The sequence below is a fragment of the Triturus cristatus genome, chromosome 6, assembly GCF_964204655.1.
Source record: "Triturus cristatus chromosome 6, aTriCri1.1, whole genome shotgun sequence".
NCBI classification, from domain to species: domain Eukaryota; kingdom Metazoa; phylum Chordata; class Amphibia; order Caudata; family Salamandridae; genus Triturus; species Triturus cristatus.
In genome coordinates, this window is record NC_140589.1 from 1,619,472,954 (window position 1) to 1,619,493,082 (window position 20,129).

General features: G+C 43.0%; 1 protein-coding gene across 2 annotated transcripts in view; it reads right to left on the reverse strand.

Annotated features, from left to right (window-relative positions):
* Positions 1-1,771: 1,771 nt before the first annotated feature.
* The window catches only part of PRKCE (protein kinase C epsilon), a 1,182,017-nt gene continuing 1,163,659 nt past the window's right edge, over positions 1,772-20,129 (reverse strand). For both annotated transcript variants that reach the window (XM_085612767.1, XM_085612766.1), the window contains one exon: positions 1,772-6,086. In XM_085612767.1, coding sequence (XP_085468893.1) covers positions 5,940-6,086 — 147 coding nt within the window. In that variant the 3' untranslated portion in view covers positions 1,772-5,939. The remainder of the gene's footprint in view (positions 6,087-20,129) is intronic.

The window sequence follows — 20,129 nt, forward strand, 5'->3', positions numbered from 1 at the left end:
ATTTTCATGTTGCAAAATATATTTTACATCATGTTTGCTTGTTTTAGGAAATATGTGTACTTCGAAATAAAGTAAATTACAGAAAACTGCCTACATATACATTTGTTTTGTGCCTTTCATCCAATGCGAAAATCCTTAATAAAGTAATGCAAAGGAGTAACATATCTACATTTAAGAAATTATGTTTTCCTCTGCACATTCCATTTTCACATTGAAACCTAATCAGTGAAATTACTTTTTGAAAAGGGAGAATGTGCAAAGCATTTGAGGCTAACCCAGCATCAGCCAGATGATTAAAAAAGTTTCCTCAGCATCACCACGAAGAAAATGTTGGTTCAACACTGTTGCTATCAAGTCACCCCTTTTTTCCTGGCATCTATGAGTTGAACTGGGAGGGGTAAGGTGTGAACTTATTTTTCTCCACCGCCCATGCAGGAAGCCTCATTCATGAGCTAGCAAAAAGGATCCATTCCATATACTGCTCAAATGTAGTGGTGACAATGTGAAGCAGCAATCTACACAGAGAGAACTGATATAGTTTTAAGGAATTGGAGATCAGGGAGAAAGGAGAGTAAACAATTTCCGTTTTCTTCAGTTCTCCATTGAAAGACCATCTCTTTTGTGAAGTGTCTGGAACAACAGACAGCTTAGCAGGTATGACTGATTTGCTGAGGAGCCAAGGTCATATGGGGAAGCCTGGGTGCTTTCTCCATATAGGCATAGCAACTTTGTTGTCATTGGGTGGGAAGGTTAAATATTTTGGAGTATGAGAACAGCTAGGCAAAGAGATCATCTCTCACTTTATAACAAACCTATGTCTGGTATTTGACACCCTTATCACAACAAAAAATGTAGCACGATTCCTCTTTTAGCACACGATTTACAAATAAAGCACACAGGCATGCTGCTTGTTACACTCTTTGGTACCACCAGGATAGGGGTGGGAAGCACAGGTAAGCTATATTTTATGTCGGTCTTCTGAGAAGCAGTAATAACCCAATAAAAAAGGGGGGAATAGCGGCCATCTCGAAATTAATAAAAGTGGAAGTACTTTAGTTTACCTCTGATTCTCAGCCACTGTCTATGGTCACCAGTAACATGAGCAACAGACATACCAGTGACACCATGTACAAGGCACCAAGTAGCAGCTTCCACCAATCTAAAGTGGTGTGGTGGTGCGGAGGTGGGGGGGAGGGTTAGGGGAATAATAACAAATTAAAAAAAGACTTACCAGCTGCTGCCAGCTCCCCTGGTGCTCCTGTCTTCCCAGCAGTCCATGAACCATACAGCACAGGCTCCCCACTCAATCCAGATGCTGCTCTCATGCTATACCAAGCATGAGAGAAGCACCGGGTTTGTCCTGAGCGGGCTGGTCTGTCACTCGCTCAGGCACAGGGAGCCTGTACATTTTCTTCACACGGCAGTGCAACACGGATGGGTTGAAGAAATATAATTGCACATGTTGGTTTGGCTGTCCTAAGACAGCCAGCCAAACCAACATGTGCACTTACAGCGCCCAACTCTCCTCCTTCTTGCCATGGCCTGGCCCCGTCCTTGACTCGCATTGACTCAGTAGTCATGGAAAAATAAAATGATAATAAAATTGTTTTATCATCATTTAAATTTTCATCTGATGATCTGAGCAGGGGGGTGACTCTTCTCTGACATTATTAAGGAGCAGCGCCTTGTGCCACAAGTTCAGACAACACAGTAAAATATAGTAAAAGCAGAAAAAATACTGATGAGAAAAGTTATGAATAAACAATCTAAATTTACCATCATTGTATTTATTAGGTTCTGAAACAATACACATTCACATCCTCTTGAATACAGTACATTTGGCACAGTAATAATGTTTACAATGTAATAACACTAATGAATGGCAAGAGATTTAAAATACATCCATAAGAAAAACAAATCCTGTACAAATAAAGCTTCACAATACAAAACCAAAATGAATACATTTTATAGCTAACCAGACCTATTTTGCACATAATTTAAAAAGAGGTAATTTTTAGCCTTTTTGGAGAGAATGCATTTTTTGACATATGAAGAAACTGTATTTCCACTCAACAGAATAATCCATAATTTCAGAAAACACAATTAAAAGTAATGCTTACTTTTTGGCATGTTGCGCTCATTTTACTGAAAAGAAAGTCAATACAATAAATGCAACAGTGTGCTAACCTGTGTTTTGTATTTTTTTTAAACATCTCTTTCAAAACGAACGCTGATTGTAGCAGACAGGTGTGCTAATCTAAGCCAGAGAGAGAAGACCAGTTTGCTTGCATTGAAAAAACATGTACTCCTACAATACTTAGCAGATGTATGTGAAAATATCGCGTTCAGTATTATCGACCTGCATTTTTATCTACTCCCGAATATTGACTAACAAAGTAAGTATGCCTACATTAGGATAGATTTACTATTATTAAATTCAGTGGTTAATTTGTTAAAAAATAAGTGCCGGGGCTCTCGTCAAGAGGCAGCTTGCACCAGAGCATTTCTCCTGTTAGCGCTGCGTAAAACAGAACCAACTACTGGGGATAGGATGTGGCATAATTGCCAGAGGTGCCGGCTTTGGAGCTGGGGAACCAGCTTCCAGTCTTGGCATCGGTTCAACACCCTGTGATTCTGGGCAAATCACTTAATCTACCCATAAATAGAAGTGTCATTAACTGGTGCTCATGAAAAGTGCTGGTGTTGATGATTAGGTGCCGGTGCCGAGCACTGGAAACCACAGGGTAAAATTAAGCACTGATTAAATTCACAATACTTACCTTAACAACATGTTAGTAGTGGATACCGTGCGGTCAATGTAAGGGCAAGTCGATTTTAAAAAACTCAATATTTTGATAGAGAGATTACACGACCTAATTCACAAAGTTTTTTCTGCAAGTAGGTGTGTCTTGCTTTCCTCCCAATTGTGAATCACTTTTGAATTTTCAGACCTGATTTAAAAAGCTTTTACTGCAAGCAGTTGTCTTTTACTCCTCTCTTGGCTAAGAATTACTACTAAATTCCCAAGCCTGAATCACAAGGCATTTTCTGTGAGTAGTAGCTGGTGTACTGCAGTCTTTGGTGTGACTTAATCATGAATTTCCAGGAGCACGACATGCTTAGCCCAGCCCTAAATCACCAATACTTTTTTCTGTAAGCTTGAATGTATTATGCTAGAAAATTCAGGAGTAAGTGATACCTGAAACAAAAGAAAAAGGACATACTGGCAGATAAAGCAGTATGAATGGGTCCCAAAATCAAGGCAAAAGAAAATGCAACAATAGGTGCAGTGTCCTCCGTTCAAGCACAGAGGGATCTCATGTTAGCAATCAAGCTCACTGGCCATCATACCTACATATGTGTTGTAGAATGTACAGCATCTTTTCATCATCTCTACACTTCACTACATTCGAATCAGTGACCTAAACACCTGCACAAAAGCCTCTCCTGCCAGATAACTAGCAACACACAACACAGCTGTTGTTGGCCTTCCAACCTCACCTATTTAACTATGAAAAAGAGCACTTAACAAGTTTTTGCCCAGACGGGCAACGCAAACTACTCCAGAGTAATGAAAAAAGAGCTAGCCTGTAGTGACACATCAAACACATTTTTTGTTTTTAAGAAATCTAGGGGCAGTATTAGCATTTTGCCTTTAGAAATATGAGATGATGCAGCCATTAAGATTTTTCTGTGCTTGTACTCAATTACAGGTGCTAGATTCCCCCCCACCCATCCTCAGTTTACAAAGTTATTGATGATAAATAATACGAATCTATGGTCTAATCCGTTACACACCACTTGTACTGCAACAGACAACTGAACTGATACACTATGTAAAATATTTAATATTTTAAACCATCATAATAATATATAATAATTACACCTGAGTTGTTAAAAAACAAAAAAAAAATTGGAACTGTTTATCTTCAATAGACTCAAGGGGCCACTGGCTCCTGGGCACAGGACTGTGACAAATGTACATGTTCCTTGTGAACAAGATTGCCCCTAAGCGCCAAATGACCTAGATTCTAACCCTGCCCACCCAATGCCCACCCGCCTGCAATATGCAAATGTGCTTCCCTCCATTATGGTTACCATTTAACAGCTTTAATAGAACTATACAAGATCTGGGATAGCTTAATATATTGTATACACCTTTCATAACAAAATGAAAATCCAAACCATTTTTCTGACAGCAAATCTTTAACCAATACATATACAGAGTATTGCACATGGACATTTATTGTAAGTATTCTGTGACAGACTTAACTTTTAGAATATGCCTGAACATGCAGCAGATGACACCTCCATAATCAATGTACCCCACAGGTTTTGCAGCAACACTATGTACAATGTCTCACCTGTACAAAGGCTGAAGAGGTGCCTTGAAGCACCACTTTCGCATATATATTTTTTGGGGGGGCAACAGGGAGTTCATGTGCATCGCTGAGCTGAACCCCCAAAACTGCCCAAGATTCAGTCCAGTAAAATCTATCTTATATGACCTCAGCAATACATATACACAGACAAACACAGAGTACTCTCTGAAAAAAAGTACATAACACTGTTAGCATGTCTACAAGAGGTAACTTCACATTAGTAATATCGTCTGTATCTAGTTACCGCTTCTGTTAATACATATAAAGAAAAAATGCATTTACATCTTTTAAGAATGTCAGTTTTTAACTTTTGATCTTCAGTCTTCCAACATACGTTCACAGAATGCCACAAGGATATCCCTCGCCTCATAATATTCGGATAACATAGGTTTCATTTTTAGATCTCCCACATCTAAAAGACAGTAGTACTAAGGGTCTGTACAAGTGTGCAAATGGAACACACCACAGGGAAAATAAATAGAATAATTATGGAGTGTATTTAAAACTAAAAACCTAACAGGAACCCAAAATAGTCATTTTTAAAAAATACTATGTAACAGCATATTAAAATCAATGGCTTCTTTTGTTTTAGGCATACTTTGCTAATGCATCCTTGCACAGGGTATCCATCTTGTCTACAAAACATGTGAAGGAAAGCCCAGCAACAACACAGAGCTGTCTGCTTTCGGAGCGTCCATTCACTATAACATCTTAGCCCTTTACAAGCAGCCTCTAGAATAGTCAATGGCTTCTTTCTTCTACAATTAGATAAAACGATTGTGTTGCCGCGTCACCATCATATAAAGAAATAAAGAAATATTTGGCCCATTGCATCACGGCACGAATGCCCCCATGTTGTCCAGCAAATACTTCAGTAACCTCCCCCTTGTAGTCACTGGTGAGGTGTACAGACCATGCTACTGTGACCCATAGATAGGACGCTGATTCTGCCAAAACTCCCCACCTGCTTAAGGGTGACCTTCTTTGTGTGCTACGTTCACACTGCCTCTCCCACTTGAGTGCTAGAGCACAACTGGTGCGGGCCATAAGCATTACACCCCATCATGGGTTCTCAACTCCTTGCCTACTTAACTGACCTTTATTGAAAACATGCGCTGAAGAAATGTACCTTCTCCATTTTATCCACGAGTGTTGTAATGAAAATACGAACAATAATAAATAATAATTTAAAACCATTCCTTTCAAAAGCCCAGCTTCTTTTTCTTCAAGTTGTTAAGAGACTCGGACAAAGAGAGAACTTCAGTAAGAGATCTTCGAGCTGAAATAAAATCATGAGTCCTACAATAACACAGCAGTGTGCCACATCTACAGCTTTTTTTTTTTTACATATACGAGTTTTCATTGTTCTGTAAAACAGGAGTCAAACGTGCTCCAAGATCCACAAACGAAAGAAAACAACAATAAATAGATCATTTAAATGGAGAGGCAGGTTCAAAGTAGGAGAAGCAGATCTCAGTCCACTGAACCTCAGTAACGTTAAATCATTTTTCAAGAAGCAGTCTTTTCAGCCTTTGCTTTCAGCCTTCGATGGTGGAATCATGGAAGCTGCTCCTCACCAAAATACGAGAACCCCTTGAATTCTTCTTGGTTGATCTGTTTGACAATGGTGTCATCCACAAGTGTTAACACTGGCTCTTCCCGAGTAAAATCTTGATCAAAGTTATTAACATCCCTTTTGGTTTTCTGGGGAAAAAAATAAAAAAATAGGCAAATGCCTGATTAGGAGTCTCAAAATATGTTCAAATGTCAAAGGTTTCACAAGGACTTCAGTATTGGCTATTGCAAAACAGATCACAGTTCTCTAGCTAAGCACTGCCAATGTTAGTGACACTCATGACAGGAGTTATGTTCTAATACCCTTGTTTAGTCAGCTTTTCAACAGCCAAATTCCAACTCCACCAATTTTCAATATAATTATAACTGGCAAATGGAGTAGGCAGGAGTAGGATCACTTAATATTCCAAAGAGTTTTCACAAAGTGTAGAGTAGTATTTGCAAAAAATATCATGCATGTAGTATATTTGTTAAACTATCCGCATGACCCTGGAGCAATTTTCAAAAAATTGCTTTTTAATATGTATGGCAAACAAGTACATTTTTCTAATTAAAAAGCAAGCATGTTTTAAAAAAAATATTTCTCTAGTAATCTGTTTTGTAAAAGTTCATAATTTGGTCACAATTATTGCCCATACCTGAAAATTGGGATTCCACATCCACTCAAAATTTTATTTTTGAAATAACATTGTTGAAGTTGTTTTGAGTCTTTGTTGGGATAAAATGCATTGATCTAAATCTACATGATTCACAAACGTATCTGATCAGCCATTTGTGAGTCTGTACAGGATAATATTAAGGTCAAAGGTCCCTACTTTTTGCCAAGCTTATGGTACAGTGCTGTTGCTTTACACATCTTTATTAAAATCAGAGGATATAGACCATAAAGCAGTACACATGGTATATAGGTAATAAGTACAACAATTGGCAAGCAGATCGTCTCCTGTTCTAAACATCTCCCGTGTACACAGTGAATACTTGAAATCTACTTTAAAATAATTTCATACAGTAACTAGGTGAAACATTATGTAAAAACTACTATTCACTAACAAACAGCATTAAATGCTACAGTAGAGTGTGTGTTTCTAAAGTTATATTTTGCTCAACAAGTTATTAAATTACACTTCTCAACTTGTACTGAGAAATTTGCAGCCAGACCAAACTATGCAGCCTTCAATTTGGCATTGGGCACATTCAATTTTGAGAATGTGTACAGAATGCACTAGTTTACATTGATGTAGGAATAAAAGGGACATATAATCAAACATCACTCATAACTTGTAGGTACTGAACAGCCATCATTCATTTGAGTTCTGAAAGTGATAATACATAAGCTCTAGCCACATAAGATACAGACCAATTTAAGAATGTGTGGCTGTGAAGAATGCCACAATCAGCAACTACTACAGAGCAATGACATTGCTTAATTTGTAATAATAATAATAATAATAATAATTCAATAATTAAAGTGGCCCAAAGGTCTTTTAGAACATGCTTGTCCCTAATCGACAAACAGTCCTTTTGCATGTGAGTCTGATGAATTCAGTAAGGTGTTTTGAATTTAACAGAGCTCTCAAGTTATGTATAAATGAGATAGTCTAAAAGATTAAACCAGATTAATTGAGACTGCAACTAAAACATTTTGGCTAAGAAAACAAGTGACTGTTCTGATTAGCTTGCAGAGTCAATTGCAAGAAACAAAGCATATCTAAGAGAAAATGGAGCTCCATTTACTGTCATGAAGTTGAGTCCTGCATGGCTGGAATTCTACTCAAGGTAACTCCAGATTTAGGGAAGAATGCTGTAGAAGTCCCTCCCTCCAAGGTGCATGCTCTGGTGAATGGTGTGACCAACTACAGGAGTGGCCCATAACTGTGAGGTCTGTAAACTGTGGTTCACCAGATACATGATGGGCGTGTCAGAAAATTGTTTTAGCCAGAATGTTCTGTGAGACAGTCTCTATAGATGATGGAAGCATGCATGGTCACCACTGTATGGCCATAGAACCGGAGATTGGATCGTAGCACAGTGTACTAATCCAATATTAGTTCTGGCTCCATGTCTTGCTGTAATGCCAGTTTTAGTTTTAAGGCTTAGGAGGGGAGTGGCTTCAACGCCAAACAAGATGCGACGGATCCTTGATCTCCGGGTGCAACACGGAGCTTCTTCATTGAAAAAAGCCACTTCCAGCTTGCACACAACCTACTTGGACATGCCACCGGATTTACCTGAAATTCTGCATCACGCACGTCATGTTAGTGCCCCTCCAGAATCCCCTTTCATGTTCCGGTGCCATGGCGGTGAGTTCACCGATATAAGAGCAGCTGCCATTGTGACAGCACGCCGCCGTGGCGAACATGCACTCTTGCCCCGCTGACGAAAAACAGTTCCTCAAGTTCAAATGCAACTAATTTGAGCATGCCCTCGGGCTTCTCTGAACCACATATCTGATCCATTCTTGCGGAAGCTTTAATTTACCTGGCGCTGCTGGGGTTATCTATGATAAATCATGAGTGGCTGCTACTTTATCAGTGTGACACTTGAGGTGAAGCATAATTTTACGCTTTATGTTTTGCTTCAGTTTTTCTTTTAAAGTTTCCGTAGGAGTGCATCATAATTCAATGTAGTCTGCACTCACGTGTATTCTCTGTGACTAAAAGAGTTCATGTTCGGATGTCAGAGTATTTCTCTGTTCTACAAGTATATTTCATGTATGTTAGACATGTAACTGACTTCTGGGAACCTCTCATTGACACCTAAAGTATAAAATGTCCTGAAACGTGTTTGTGAAATGATCTAACATTACCATTGTAATAATAAATTAGGATTGGTTATTCAGGGTATCAATAATTATGATGGAACGTGCTTTACAAGTCCCAAAGAAGCTGTATCGTAACCCGTGTAATGTTAAGTTAGCCTAATGGTGGTTCTGTAAATCGTTAACTCACTTTTTGGCTAGCGTTTAATTTTGCTTTTGCTTGTAGTGTGAAATGCTGTATGCATTTGTGTTCCCACTGCAGGTTGACAAGACTGTTAGTTTAGAGAAGGGCCTATTGTTTAATCTATAGCTAGCCCTGGGAAGGAATGGAATAGCAAAGAAGGGATGAATTATTGTGGGAGACCGAAAGTCTACCGTGTGAAGCAGGAGGTGGAGAAAGGAGACAATGAAGGCCACTGGGATAATGGAAAGTTACTCAAAGGGTTGTAAGAGGTGCCTGTACTAGATGGTTGCTTTTTGTACTATTCAAACTAGGATCAGCAGACACTTCATTTGCAGACGCTTCGAGGTACAGATCTCTCTTAATGAATGTGGCTTTAGGCTACATGTCCATATTTAGAGTTGCCTCTTAGGAGAACTATTATGACTGCCACCTTTTAGGCTTCCCTTCTGATTCTTGCTCAGTTTAGGGTTCCCCTTTTACGTAGTGTAGGGAATTGGGAATGTTTTCCTTTTTTGAAAGCTTGATGCAATCTAATTGACATTTTTGCCTTTTATTAACCTATGTGGCAATTACTGAGTTGGTAATTTTCTTTTAGTTATAGAGGGGGGAATTGGTTCCACAGATATGGCTTCATTCTATATTCTCTGTATTTTTATACTATCATGTCAAGAGTGATAAACTGTATCGGTTTAAAAATTTACAATAAACTGACTAACCAGAATCCAGTTGTGGACCACAGTTCCTGAGATATTTCTGTCTTGGAGTTTTTGAGTTGGGAAATTCCTTACATCCCATGCTGCTTGAAAATAATCATCGCCCAAAATTTCCGGAGTTAAATTTCCGCACTAGCAGATGGTAGCTACAGAAGATAATTCTATACTTGAAGTAAGGTTAGTTCTTGGGCCCGACAATAGTGTCCCCTGCGTGGAACCCAAATGTGAGCGGAAGAGATTGAGCGGAGTTCAGGCGGCATACAGAGAAACCAGTGGTATCTATAGGGTGATGAGAGTGTTGGAAGTTCGATTGCGGTGAAAAGTCAGCTGCGGAATGTCTGGTGGAGATGTTGTGAGAGTCGTGTGAATGTGGTGATAAGTTTTTGAAGTGGTGATTGGTTCCGACATGGCCTAAGAACCTGGTGATATATAGTAAGATGTAGAAGAAACTGTGTTGTATTTATCTGCTGTGTTTTGTGGAGAGTTTGGTGTGAGACGTCGTCGATGGCCCAAATTGAAACAGGGAACTTTGTGTGCATGGCACGATTGTAAATAGTGTGGTGGACCTTTTTGTGCAGAAAAGAAAAAACACGGATTCAGGTGATTCCCTGCTGGTCGAGGTTTCATTCAGGAGTGTGCGTTCTTCGAATAATTATCATCTATCGATTCTTTTAAAGGAAGCAGACAATTTTTGCTTAAGAAAACAATAGGTTGGATCAGAAATTGTAATTGCACCATTGCGGGTACTCTGATGTTTAACAATTTGAAGGCCAGTTATACATATTACAAAAGAAAAGAGGGAAATGAAGTGTTTTAAAACGATTAGAGAGATGTTTAGAGGAGATGTGTCTGTTCTGACTAGAGTGGGGGTGAGGCGTCTCTGGAGGATACGCCCGCTCACTCTATGGCAATGAATGTAGGGCTCCACACTATTATTTGGCTTAAAAATTGGCACAAGATCACCGAAAATGAGGACATATTGGTGTTTCCATGCTACGGTACCTTCAATTTGAGATTAACTGACCATTTGAGGGGAATGCTGTACGCACTAAAGCCTGTACCTAGACCCACACAGTCTGAAGCACTTGATGCATGAATGCGGACCGCACATGCTAAACAGGGGGAGTGTTATCAGGAAAAGATTTTTAAAAAGCGATGCGTGCATACCAGGAAGCACAATGGGATGAGAAGCAAAAGAGTTGGAGAGTAGACACGATTGAAGGAGTGAGATTGTGCGCCGCGTTGGTGACAAATGAGGCAAAAGAAGAAGATGATGTAAAGATAGAGCAGAAGGGTAAAGGGGAGGAGGACATTGACAGTGATGTTGAGGATGGCTTGTTAGATTGGTTGGTAGCTGAGTGCCCACCCTATACAGTTCATTGTATCCAGGAAGGTGGGGAAGTTATAATGGCGCCAATAAAGCTGCGAGTGCCCACCGATCCAAATGTTGTAGGGACTCTATCCATAGGGAAAGCCTAGATTGTGGGACTGGGTGGAACTCCATCGGGAGTTCTAGGAAGCCTCTACACACTGTGATCCTGGGCTTGCTTCGAGGATCCCGGATGCCCTGACTGTACCTGTCACCATTGGCCCTATTATTCCTGTATACTACCTGAGTCCTGTTGGGAAATGGGGTCAAGGGATGCCCATGGTGCCCGAGAGAGCATCACAAGAAGGAGTGGACCTTCCTCACACCAGATTTTCTCCTTTGACTCCAATGAATGCAAGCACTCCTTGTGCAGCTACTGCGGATTCATCCGTAGTTCAAGTTGGGCCAGGAATCGTTAGGCCACTTTCAGAGATGACGGGGTGGATTCGCCTACATGGGAGACTCTACCGAGAGTGCGTAATAGCATGCCCAGAGACCAGATTAATACACAGAAGACAACTGAGAGCCAGAGTATGCTTGATGTTTTGGATCAAGAGAAATCGTTGAAGAAGTATACTGGATTTGGTCGATGTGCTTAAGCTGAAAACTGAATTAGAAGCCATGATCAGTGGGTTCTTAGAGCTCAGTGGGTTCTTAGAGCTCAATTGAATAGATTCATATCAGCTAAATTAGTTGTTGCTCATAAGTAAGGATGTTACTGGAAGGGAGAGGGAAGTACATGGACAATTGTCTGAATTGACTACTAAATTTGAAGTAGATATAGAAAGAACAAAGGCACTGCAAAAAAATCATTGGCCTGAGTACAGTGATCAAAACCTGCAGAATTAGAGGACGCCAGGACTTAAAACACAAATTCAGGAGTTTCCTAAGAGAAGTGGGAGGAAAGATGAGTGAACAGAAAAGCTGAAAAGGATCGGGGAGGCAGTGTTCATTAATTTCCTTTACGAGAGGTACCGTGCGGAGAATACGTACATGTGCCCTGGAGTAGGGGTGATCTTGTCGCATTTACAGGTGAGTTTCTGAGATTGAGAGAGAAGCCTATGGAATGGTGTAAGCAAGTTGATCATTTTGTAAAAATATCGAAGGTGCTGTGGGTTGATATTAACACATTGTTTGAAATTGTGGACCCAAGCGACCTACGGTCAGCATGTAAATAGCTATAGGATGGCCTGATGGTGAACCTGAAAGAGATCCGGTGACTCATGGTCAGTCCCCTGTGGAGATGAAGAAATATGATCAGGTGATCACATGGTTAAAAGCTAAGGTGGCTCCACAGGAAGTGGACTGGGTTTAGATAGACAGAACCATCCAGGAATCCAAAGAGACAGTGCATGCCTACAATGAGCGGTTATTGCAGGCTTTTAAACAGTAAACAGTACAGTGGAATTGATACTCTAGAACCAAAGGATATGGGACAGTTAGTGTCTAAGTTTGTGACTACGTTGCGAACTGAAACCAATTTAATGATTCAGCAACATTTGATAGCTTAGCAAAATAAGTCCATTCATGAGATTCTGCGTTACGCCAAATATTGTAGTGATGAAATTGAGGCAAGGCATAAGAGGATAAAGGAGAATGTTGATTTAGGTACAAATGAAGGCTGCGCAGAGGGGAAGTCAGGGACAGATATATAGCAGAAACATGGCCCCTATGTCAGGAAAGTACCCGCAAGGAGTATAGGTGCTCAGGGAGGAAGAGTGCAGGGCCAAGAAAGAGGCTGGAGTGGTCCGATAGACAGAGATAGGCATTGCGACCTTTAGGAAAGCCAGCCAGTTTCACTATTGCAACAGGGTGGGGCATTGGAAGCACAAATGTCGTTTGAATCCTACAAACCAGGATCAGAGTGGGGGGATCTAACCAAATCCAGGGTAAGTTCGTACCATCACAATACATGGCTCAGCCAAGATCTCAGAATATGGGAGGAACACAGGGACCTGTAATGCAGCTGCCAATGCTGTCTTTACTGTTAAAGAGGTGGTGGAGGCTGCCTGCTTACAAGGAGTATTCTCCACACAGGTAGCTGAACTGACTACCTTGACAAGTGCCTGCTGCATTTCTGACCAGTTGAGGGAGACCATCTTTACCAACAGCCAGCATTGCTTTGGCGTGGTGCATTACTTCGGACAGTTGTGGTCTCAAAGGGGTTTCATGACCTTGTCGGGATCACCCATCAGAAATGGGGAGGTGGTGAGAACATTGTTAGAGGCTCTCCGATTGTCTCAAGAAGTGGCTGTGGTCAAATCTGCCGCTCACTGTAAGGGGAATGACTGTTACGGTCAGAAACAGAAATTCTGATGAGGTTGCACACTATTGTGCTTTAAACACCAATTCCTTCAATGGGGAATATATGAATGAGCAAGTTGATGAGACCGATCTCAACCTGCTGTTGACAGTTGCTGATACTTGGGATGAGGTAAAATGGTTGCAAGAGGAGGTCTCGGAGGAAGAATAAGCTGGATGGTTCAGGAATGGATGTGTGAAAAGAGAAGATGACATTTGGGTATCTGGTGATGGAAGACCGGTGTTGCCTAATAGCTTGTTACATCCAATGGCGAGGCATATACATGGGGCGACACACGTAGGGAGGGATAAAATGATATGAGTGTTCTGACAGACCTGGTTCAATCCCTCGTTTTGAGTGATTGCTGAAGCTTTGTGCCACAGGTGTGTGACGTATCAGCAGATAAATGCTGGAAAAGAGACAGCAGTTACGCGGAGTCATATTGGAAAATCTGGGGGACCTTTTAATCAAATGCAGTTGGATTTTGTAGAAATGCTTTTCTGTAATGGGCTGAGATGCATCCTTGTGGTGGTTTGCATATACTCTCAGTGGGTGGAGGCTTACCCTACTAGGAGATGTGACAATTTGACAATGGCAAATCTATTGTTGAGGGAGCTCATTCCGAGATTCTGATTTCCAACTACTTTGGATTCAGTCTGAGGATCTAATTTTAATAATGAGATACTAAAACTGCTGTGTGCAGCTTAACAAGCGGAGCAGAGGTTATATTGCAGTTATTGGACAGAGGCTTCTGGCATTGTAGAGCAAATTAATGGTACCTTGAAATCCAGGCAACCTGAAGTGTGTGCTTCAACTTCACAAAAATGGCCTGATGTCTTGCCGCTTGTGTTGAGTAGCCTCTGTAGCATTCAAGACAGGAAGACTGGCCTTTTGCCATAAGAGATCTTCATGGGGCATGCTATGAGGCTTCCTGCTGAGCCTGCCAACATTCTTGTAAATATCTCGGATGATCTAGTCCTTGACTATTGCAAAGGACAAGCTGATGTTGTTTGTATTGTGTCTCACCAGGTCGACGCCACGGTTGCACCCCATCATCAGGAGTAGTTTCACGACCTTGCCCCTGGGGACTGGGTGGTCCTTGCTGATGTGGCCCATTCCAGGTGATTCTGTTAACAACAGCTGTGAAGTGCGGCAGACTTTCAAACTGGGTGCATGCCTCCCACACCTGTAGCATTCTGTTTCCCCTTGACGAAACAGCTCCTCTTCCAGAAGAAATGCCAGCAGTGGACTAGAGACTACGAGAGAGGGTCAGCCAAGCAGGGAGGGAACTCGCTGGACCAGAAAGTGCACTAGAGCAACTCGAGGTGGGATCAGAAAGGCGAAGTTTGGTGAGTGGCGAATGGCTCGCGAGCAGCTGGCACTGGGTTATATGCAAGTCAGGTCCTACCTGTAAAAAAGGAATTACTGCTATGGGGCAACAATAGGTGGTAGAAGGCTGGCCACAGGTGTTGCCAAAGAGAAATCTGCAATTGTAGCCTGATGCAGAGCTCGCATCTGTGGAAGAGACGTCAGAGTCTAAACAAAGTGTATGCGAAGGAGAGGAATCTGGTACAAACATCCAAGAGGCTGAGGGTGGACCTACCTAGCTGCCATTGCCAACGAGAATGAACTCTGGAAAATCAGTGATGATCCTCAACGTTTTGCTGAGGACTCCAGAGACTGATTGAGTGGATTACGAAACCTAATATTGGATGACACCGTTTTTTCTCATTTGAATCCAGAACAGTCCCTTGAGGAGATTGCAGAATTGACAGCAATTGTTCATACATGAGTTAGGGTCTGAACTTACAGAGATGTTGAATGAACTTTGTGTATTTTGCTTATGAGCCTCAAGAAAATACCTAGGCACAAGTGGAAGAAGAACAAATTTAGGAAGCCAGTCCTTTAGAAGAAAACAGAGTAAGGTTAAGGGAGTCTCACAAAGAACTGTATATACATGTGTATGAGTTGAACTTTATACGAAAGACTGTTTTGCATTTGTACAGGTGGAGAACCACAGAGAAGATTCTGTAGCTGCTATTTCTCCACTGAACTTGGTCTTAAGTAGAATGGAAACTAATCATTCTAGTTGTAGATGTAAATGCATCATGTGAACCTCCATAACGCTTATAATAATTGGATTAATAGTGCTAGTTATAGTATTGTGTCTTAGGCCTTCAGGTAGTTGTGTCTTAGACCAGGAGGTAGTATACGTGAGTCTAATGTATTTAAACCTATGCCCTCGCTCAAGCCTAGAGAAGAGGTAGTAATATTAGGCAGGCAAAACTTACACACCAAGCTTTCTAGGAGAGATTTTTCTCTGTACGCTTATGCTAGGTTACTTTATCTGTATGTCGATTCAATGGAAACCGTGGCTTGTTATGTTTGCATGCAGTTGCACGCTTCAGCAGCTGCGGACATCACCTACCACAACCTTCCTTTGACGTATGGTATTAGCTGTATTATGCTTTTTAGTAAATTTTATAATTAGGAACATTTTGAGTATTATTTTTCAAATTTGTATTTGGTTCTTTCAGAGGTGCCTTTGTTTGAGGACCTGAATAAGCATACAGACGAGGAGACAGCTGAATTTGATGGTATATATTTAATTTCACCTCAGACAATAGTTATTGTTTATGCGCACCGACATAATCTAACTTGTGCACTCTCAGGGATTGAAAATAAATGCATTGATCAAGTAGAAGAAAGGTTCAGAGCAGGGGTGGCTACTGCTGAAATTGGATTTTGCACCCAGGTGTGGACACAAGAGGAAAAGGATCGTAAAACCGCAGGAAAGAGGGGAGCAGTTAGAACCGGGATTCCCTAGTTGGCTGAGGTAGGTACCTTAGGCCAAGTAGGGACCCTAGCTTCTAAACCAGGGAACGGAAGGACATCTTCTCAGATACCCCCAGCTTACCCCCTTGGTAGCTTGGCACGAGCAGCAAGGCTTATCTTCAAGACAAATGTGTAAAGTATTTGCAACCATGCTCCCAGTGACCCAATGATGACACCACAAAAGGATTCCACACAAGTTTCATAGGAAAACAAGTATATGTTTATATAAAAAGATATACGATGCGACCACACGATAAAGATCCAACATATGCATATTTGTAATATTCCTCTTGGCCGGTTATTAGGCTAGCAAGCCCTTGTAGGTTCTGGCAGTATTAATGAGCAATTCTAGATGATCCAATGCAGTCCTAATGCAATGCTATGCAGTTCGCAATGCAAGAATCAGGCACTCTGCAATCTAAAAATAATTCAGTTCTTTATGCAACAATCCAGCAGTTCGTAATGCCAAAATAATGCAATGCATAATGCTACAATAAGGCAGTTCGTTATGCCAAAATAATGCAATGCGTAATGCAACAATTAGGTAGTTCGTTATGCAAACTACTGCAATGCGTAATGCAACAATCCGCAGTTCATTATGCAAAAATAATTCAATGCGTAATGCAACAATCAGGCAGTTTGTTATGCAAACACAATGCAATGCGCAAGGCAACAATAAGGCAGTTTGTAATACAGAAACAATACAATGCGCAAGGCACTTCGGCACCGATCACGGTGCTTTAGACGGTCTCTCTGCCTCTCGTACTAACTCGTGGTCAGCTTCTGCCAACATATGCCCCAAACACGGGTATGGTGTAAACCAAAGTGCTGCTCCACACTCTGGCCCCTGTACTGCCACTCCTTGGCAAGTACGGGCCGCGATACAAGTTTGAGCAGAGGCTCGCGCTGCAAGAATGGAAGAGGCCAAGAGCGTTTCTCTCCGAGCCCGCACCCCGCCCCAGACGGCGACACACGTTACCTGGGGGTGCGACCTCGCTCTCCTTTCCTCTTCACACGACTTGGGCCTCCGATGAGACTTAGTTGATTTCGGGCAGTGGAACTCGGGTCTTCCCCCGACGGGGTTGGTTCGAGGTCCTGCTTCTGGCAAGGGCGAGCTCAGGCCAGAGGCACAGCTCCCATGGGAATCCCGGTCCGGTCCATGGCGATAACGAAGATCTCAGGCTGCAACAGGGCACACGCACACAGCGTCGCGGAGACTCACTTGAGCTTTGGGTGTGCACGGTTACAGGGCAATCCTCACGAAGGTCTCAGGCTGCACGAAGAACGCGCACACAGAGTTGTGGATACTCACTTGAGTTCCGAGTGTACACGATCACAGGGCAATCCTCACGAAGGTCTCAGGCTGCACAAAGCACACGCACACAGCGTCGCTGAGACTCACTTGGACTCCGGGTGTGCACAATCACAGGGCAATCCTCACGAAGGTCTCAGGCTGCATGAAGCACACTCACACAGCGTCGCTGAGACTCACTTGGACTCCAGGTGCACACGATCACAGGACAATCCTCACGAAGGGCTCAGGCTGCATGAAGCACACTCACACAGAATTGCTGAGACTCACTTGGACTCCAGGTGCACACGGTCACAGGACAATCCTCACGAAGGGCTCAGGCTGCAAAAAGCACACGCACACAGCGTCGCTGAGACTCGCTTGGACTCCAGGTACCCACGATCACAGGGCAATTCTTACGAAGCTCTCAGGCTGCACAAAGCACACGCACACAGCGTCGCTGAGACACTTCTAGAAACCTTTGCGTTCTTGAGTTTGGGCAACAGGGAGCCAGCTCTCCTCGGGCCCTTGGGGTCAAGTTACTTCAGGACACAGCACAGCAAAGTCCTTTCAAGCAGGGGGACACAACACACAACAAAGTCCCTTTAGCCACACCATGGATAAATCAGCGAACAGCAGGCCAGATCCAGAACACACAGCAAGGGTCAGTTCTTTCCTTCAGTCTATTCAGCTGTTTCTTCCTTGGCAGAGGTTCCTCTTGACCACAAAGTAGTTTCAATCCTTTACAGTCTTGAACAGTTCCATTCCCAAGTCCAGGGGTTACAGCTCTCATAGTTATACCCCTAAATATCTTTGAAGTCTTTGTGTTCAGGGGGGCACTGACCCCAGTCCAAACCAGTTCTGGGTGTCTCCCTGCCAGTGACACCTTCTGCCTTTGATAGTGGGGTCTGGGTCCTTAATCACTCAGCAGGAGATGGAACCATTGTTTTATGGCAGCAGCCCAGGCCTCTTCATCTCCAGGGGCTATTCCTCCCCCCTACACTCCAGATGCAGGTCAGCCTGTTGCTGTCTCACCTCCTCCCCTGTGTCAAGACATTCGCCAGAGCCTAACACATTCAAATCCAGACAGTCAATCCACAACCAGGCAGAGACACACAGAAAAGTTGGAGCACAAAAACCCAACACTTCTAAAAGAGTGCTTTCTAAACACGCAATTCAAAAACCACCTTCACAAAAAGATGCGTTATTAAATTGTGAGTTCAGGCACACTAAACTTCACCTCTCCATCTTAAGCCTTTGGGAAGATAGGTTGGAAACATATTACACAGCCTTCGCAATTCTGCCCTATGGGCAAGATGGCCTTTCAACAGTTTAAAATGAAATGGATAGTATTTCACTGTTAGGACATGGTACACACCTTAGTACATGTCCTACCTTTCACATACGCTGCACCCCGCCCAGGGGGGTACCCTGGACCTACCATAGATAGGGGTGTCTGGTGTGCATAGAAAGAGTAAGGCCTGGAAAGTAGGTGCACTTGTCAGGACAACATGGCAGTTTAACAAACTGCGCGCAGCCACTGCAGTGGCAGGCCTGAGTTCTCTCTTTAAGGCTACTTGTGTGGGTGGCACAATAAGTGCTGCAGGCCCACTAGTAGCATTTGCATTACTAGCCCTGGCACACATAGTGCACTTTACTAGGGACTTTATTAGTAAGGCAAACATACCAATCATGGATAACCAATTACCATTACACTTTACACAGGGAGCCCTTGCACTTTGACACTGATCAGCAGTGGCAAAGTGCCCAAAGCATCTAAGTTGGCAACACCATGTCAGAAAAAAGGTCTAGGGGGAAAGCAAAAAGTTTAAGGAACTTTAGCCAAAAAGGGTCAAGCCCAACACAACCCCCTCCCAGCCGAAAGCCAGGGTAGACCAATCAACTACCTTGATGGACTTCCCTGCTTGGGGCGATAAAACACGGACGCAGGCCCGTTACTGCAGGGACACTCTCCTGTTCTATGCCTTCCTGACCCCAGGGGGTTCTCTTGGTCACTACTCCCTGGGCCAACTATGCTGCTCCATGGGTACTTCCTAGCAGTTGGGGCCTCTCTAGGGGTGCTGGTCCCTTGCCAACCCCCACCTAAAGCGGTACCCTTGGAAGACCCACTGGTCAGGATACTGTCCCCAGTTATCCTGCCCTCAAAGTTAGAAGTGGGTTTACCCTGGTCACTTCTAGGGGACCTAGCCCTACAGGCTGGGCACAGTCCCATGGGTTCTCGCGCGGAGGGACACCTCCCTCTCTTAACCTTCCATTTGGATTTCTGTGCCTGCCATTTAGGAATGGCACCCACAACCTTCAGGACCGCTGGAGCTCTGGTTACAGACACCCCATGTCCTCCTGATGCTAGGTGTTCTTCCTCACACAGCTGGCAAGTAGGTACTAGGCCTCCAACCTGGTGCTCCTCTAAGGAACCCTCCAGTCTCTGGGGTGGGGTGGTGAACCCCTGGGGACGCTGCTCACACTCCCTCTCTCTCCTTTGAGACAGGGCGCTAGCCCACATGCCCCCCACTACTCTGGGTTGGGCTCTTGTACCAGCTCCCGGGAATCAAAGAGCTCGCATGGCGCAATCCTGGAAAACAATTACTGAGCCGAGGCTCCCGGGGGGCCAAATTGAGCAAAACCTTCAAATCATTTGCCATGCTAACCATCACTGAATCATACAGTGCACACTTGTACTCATCCACACTAGGCACTGG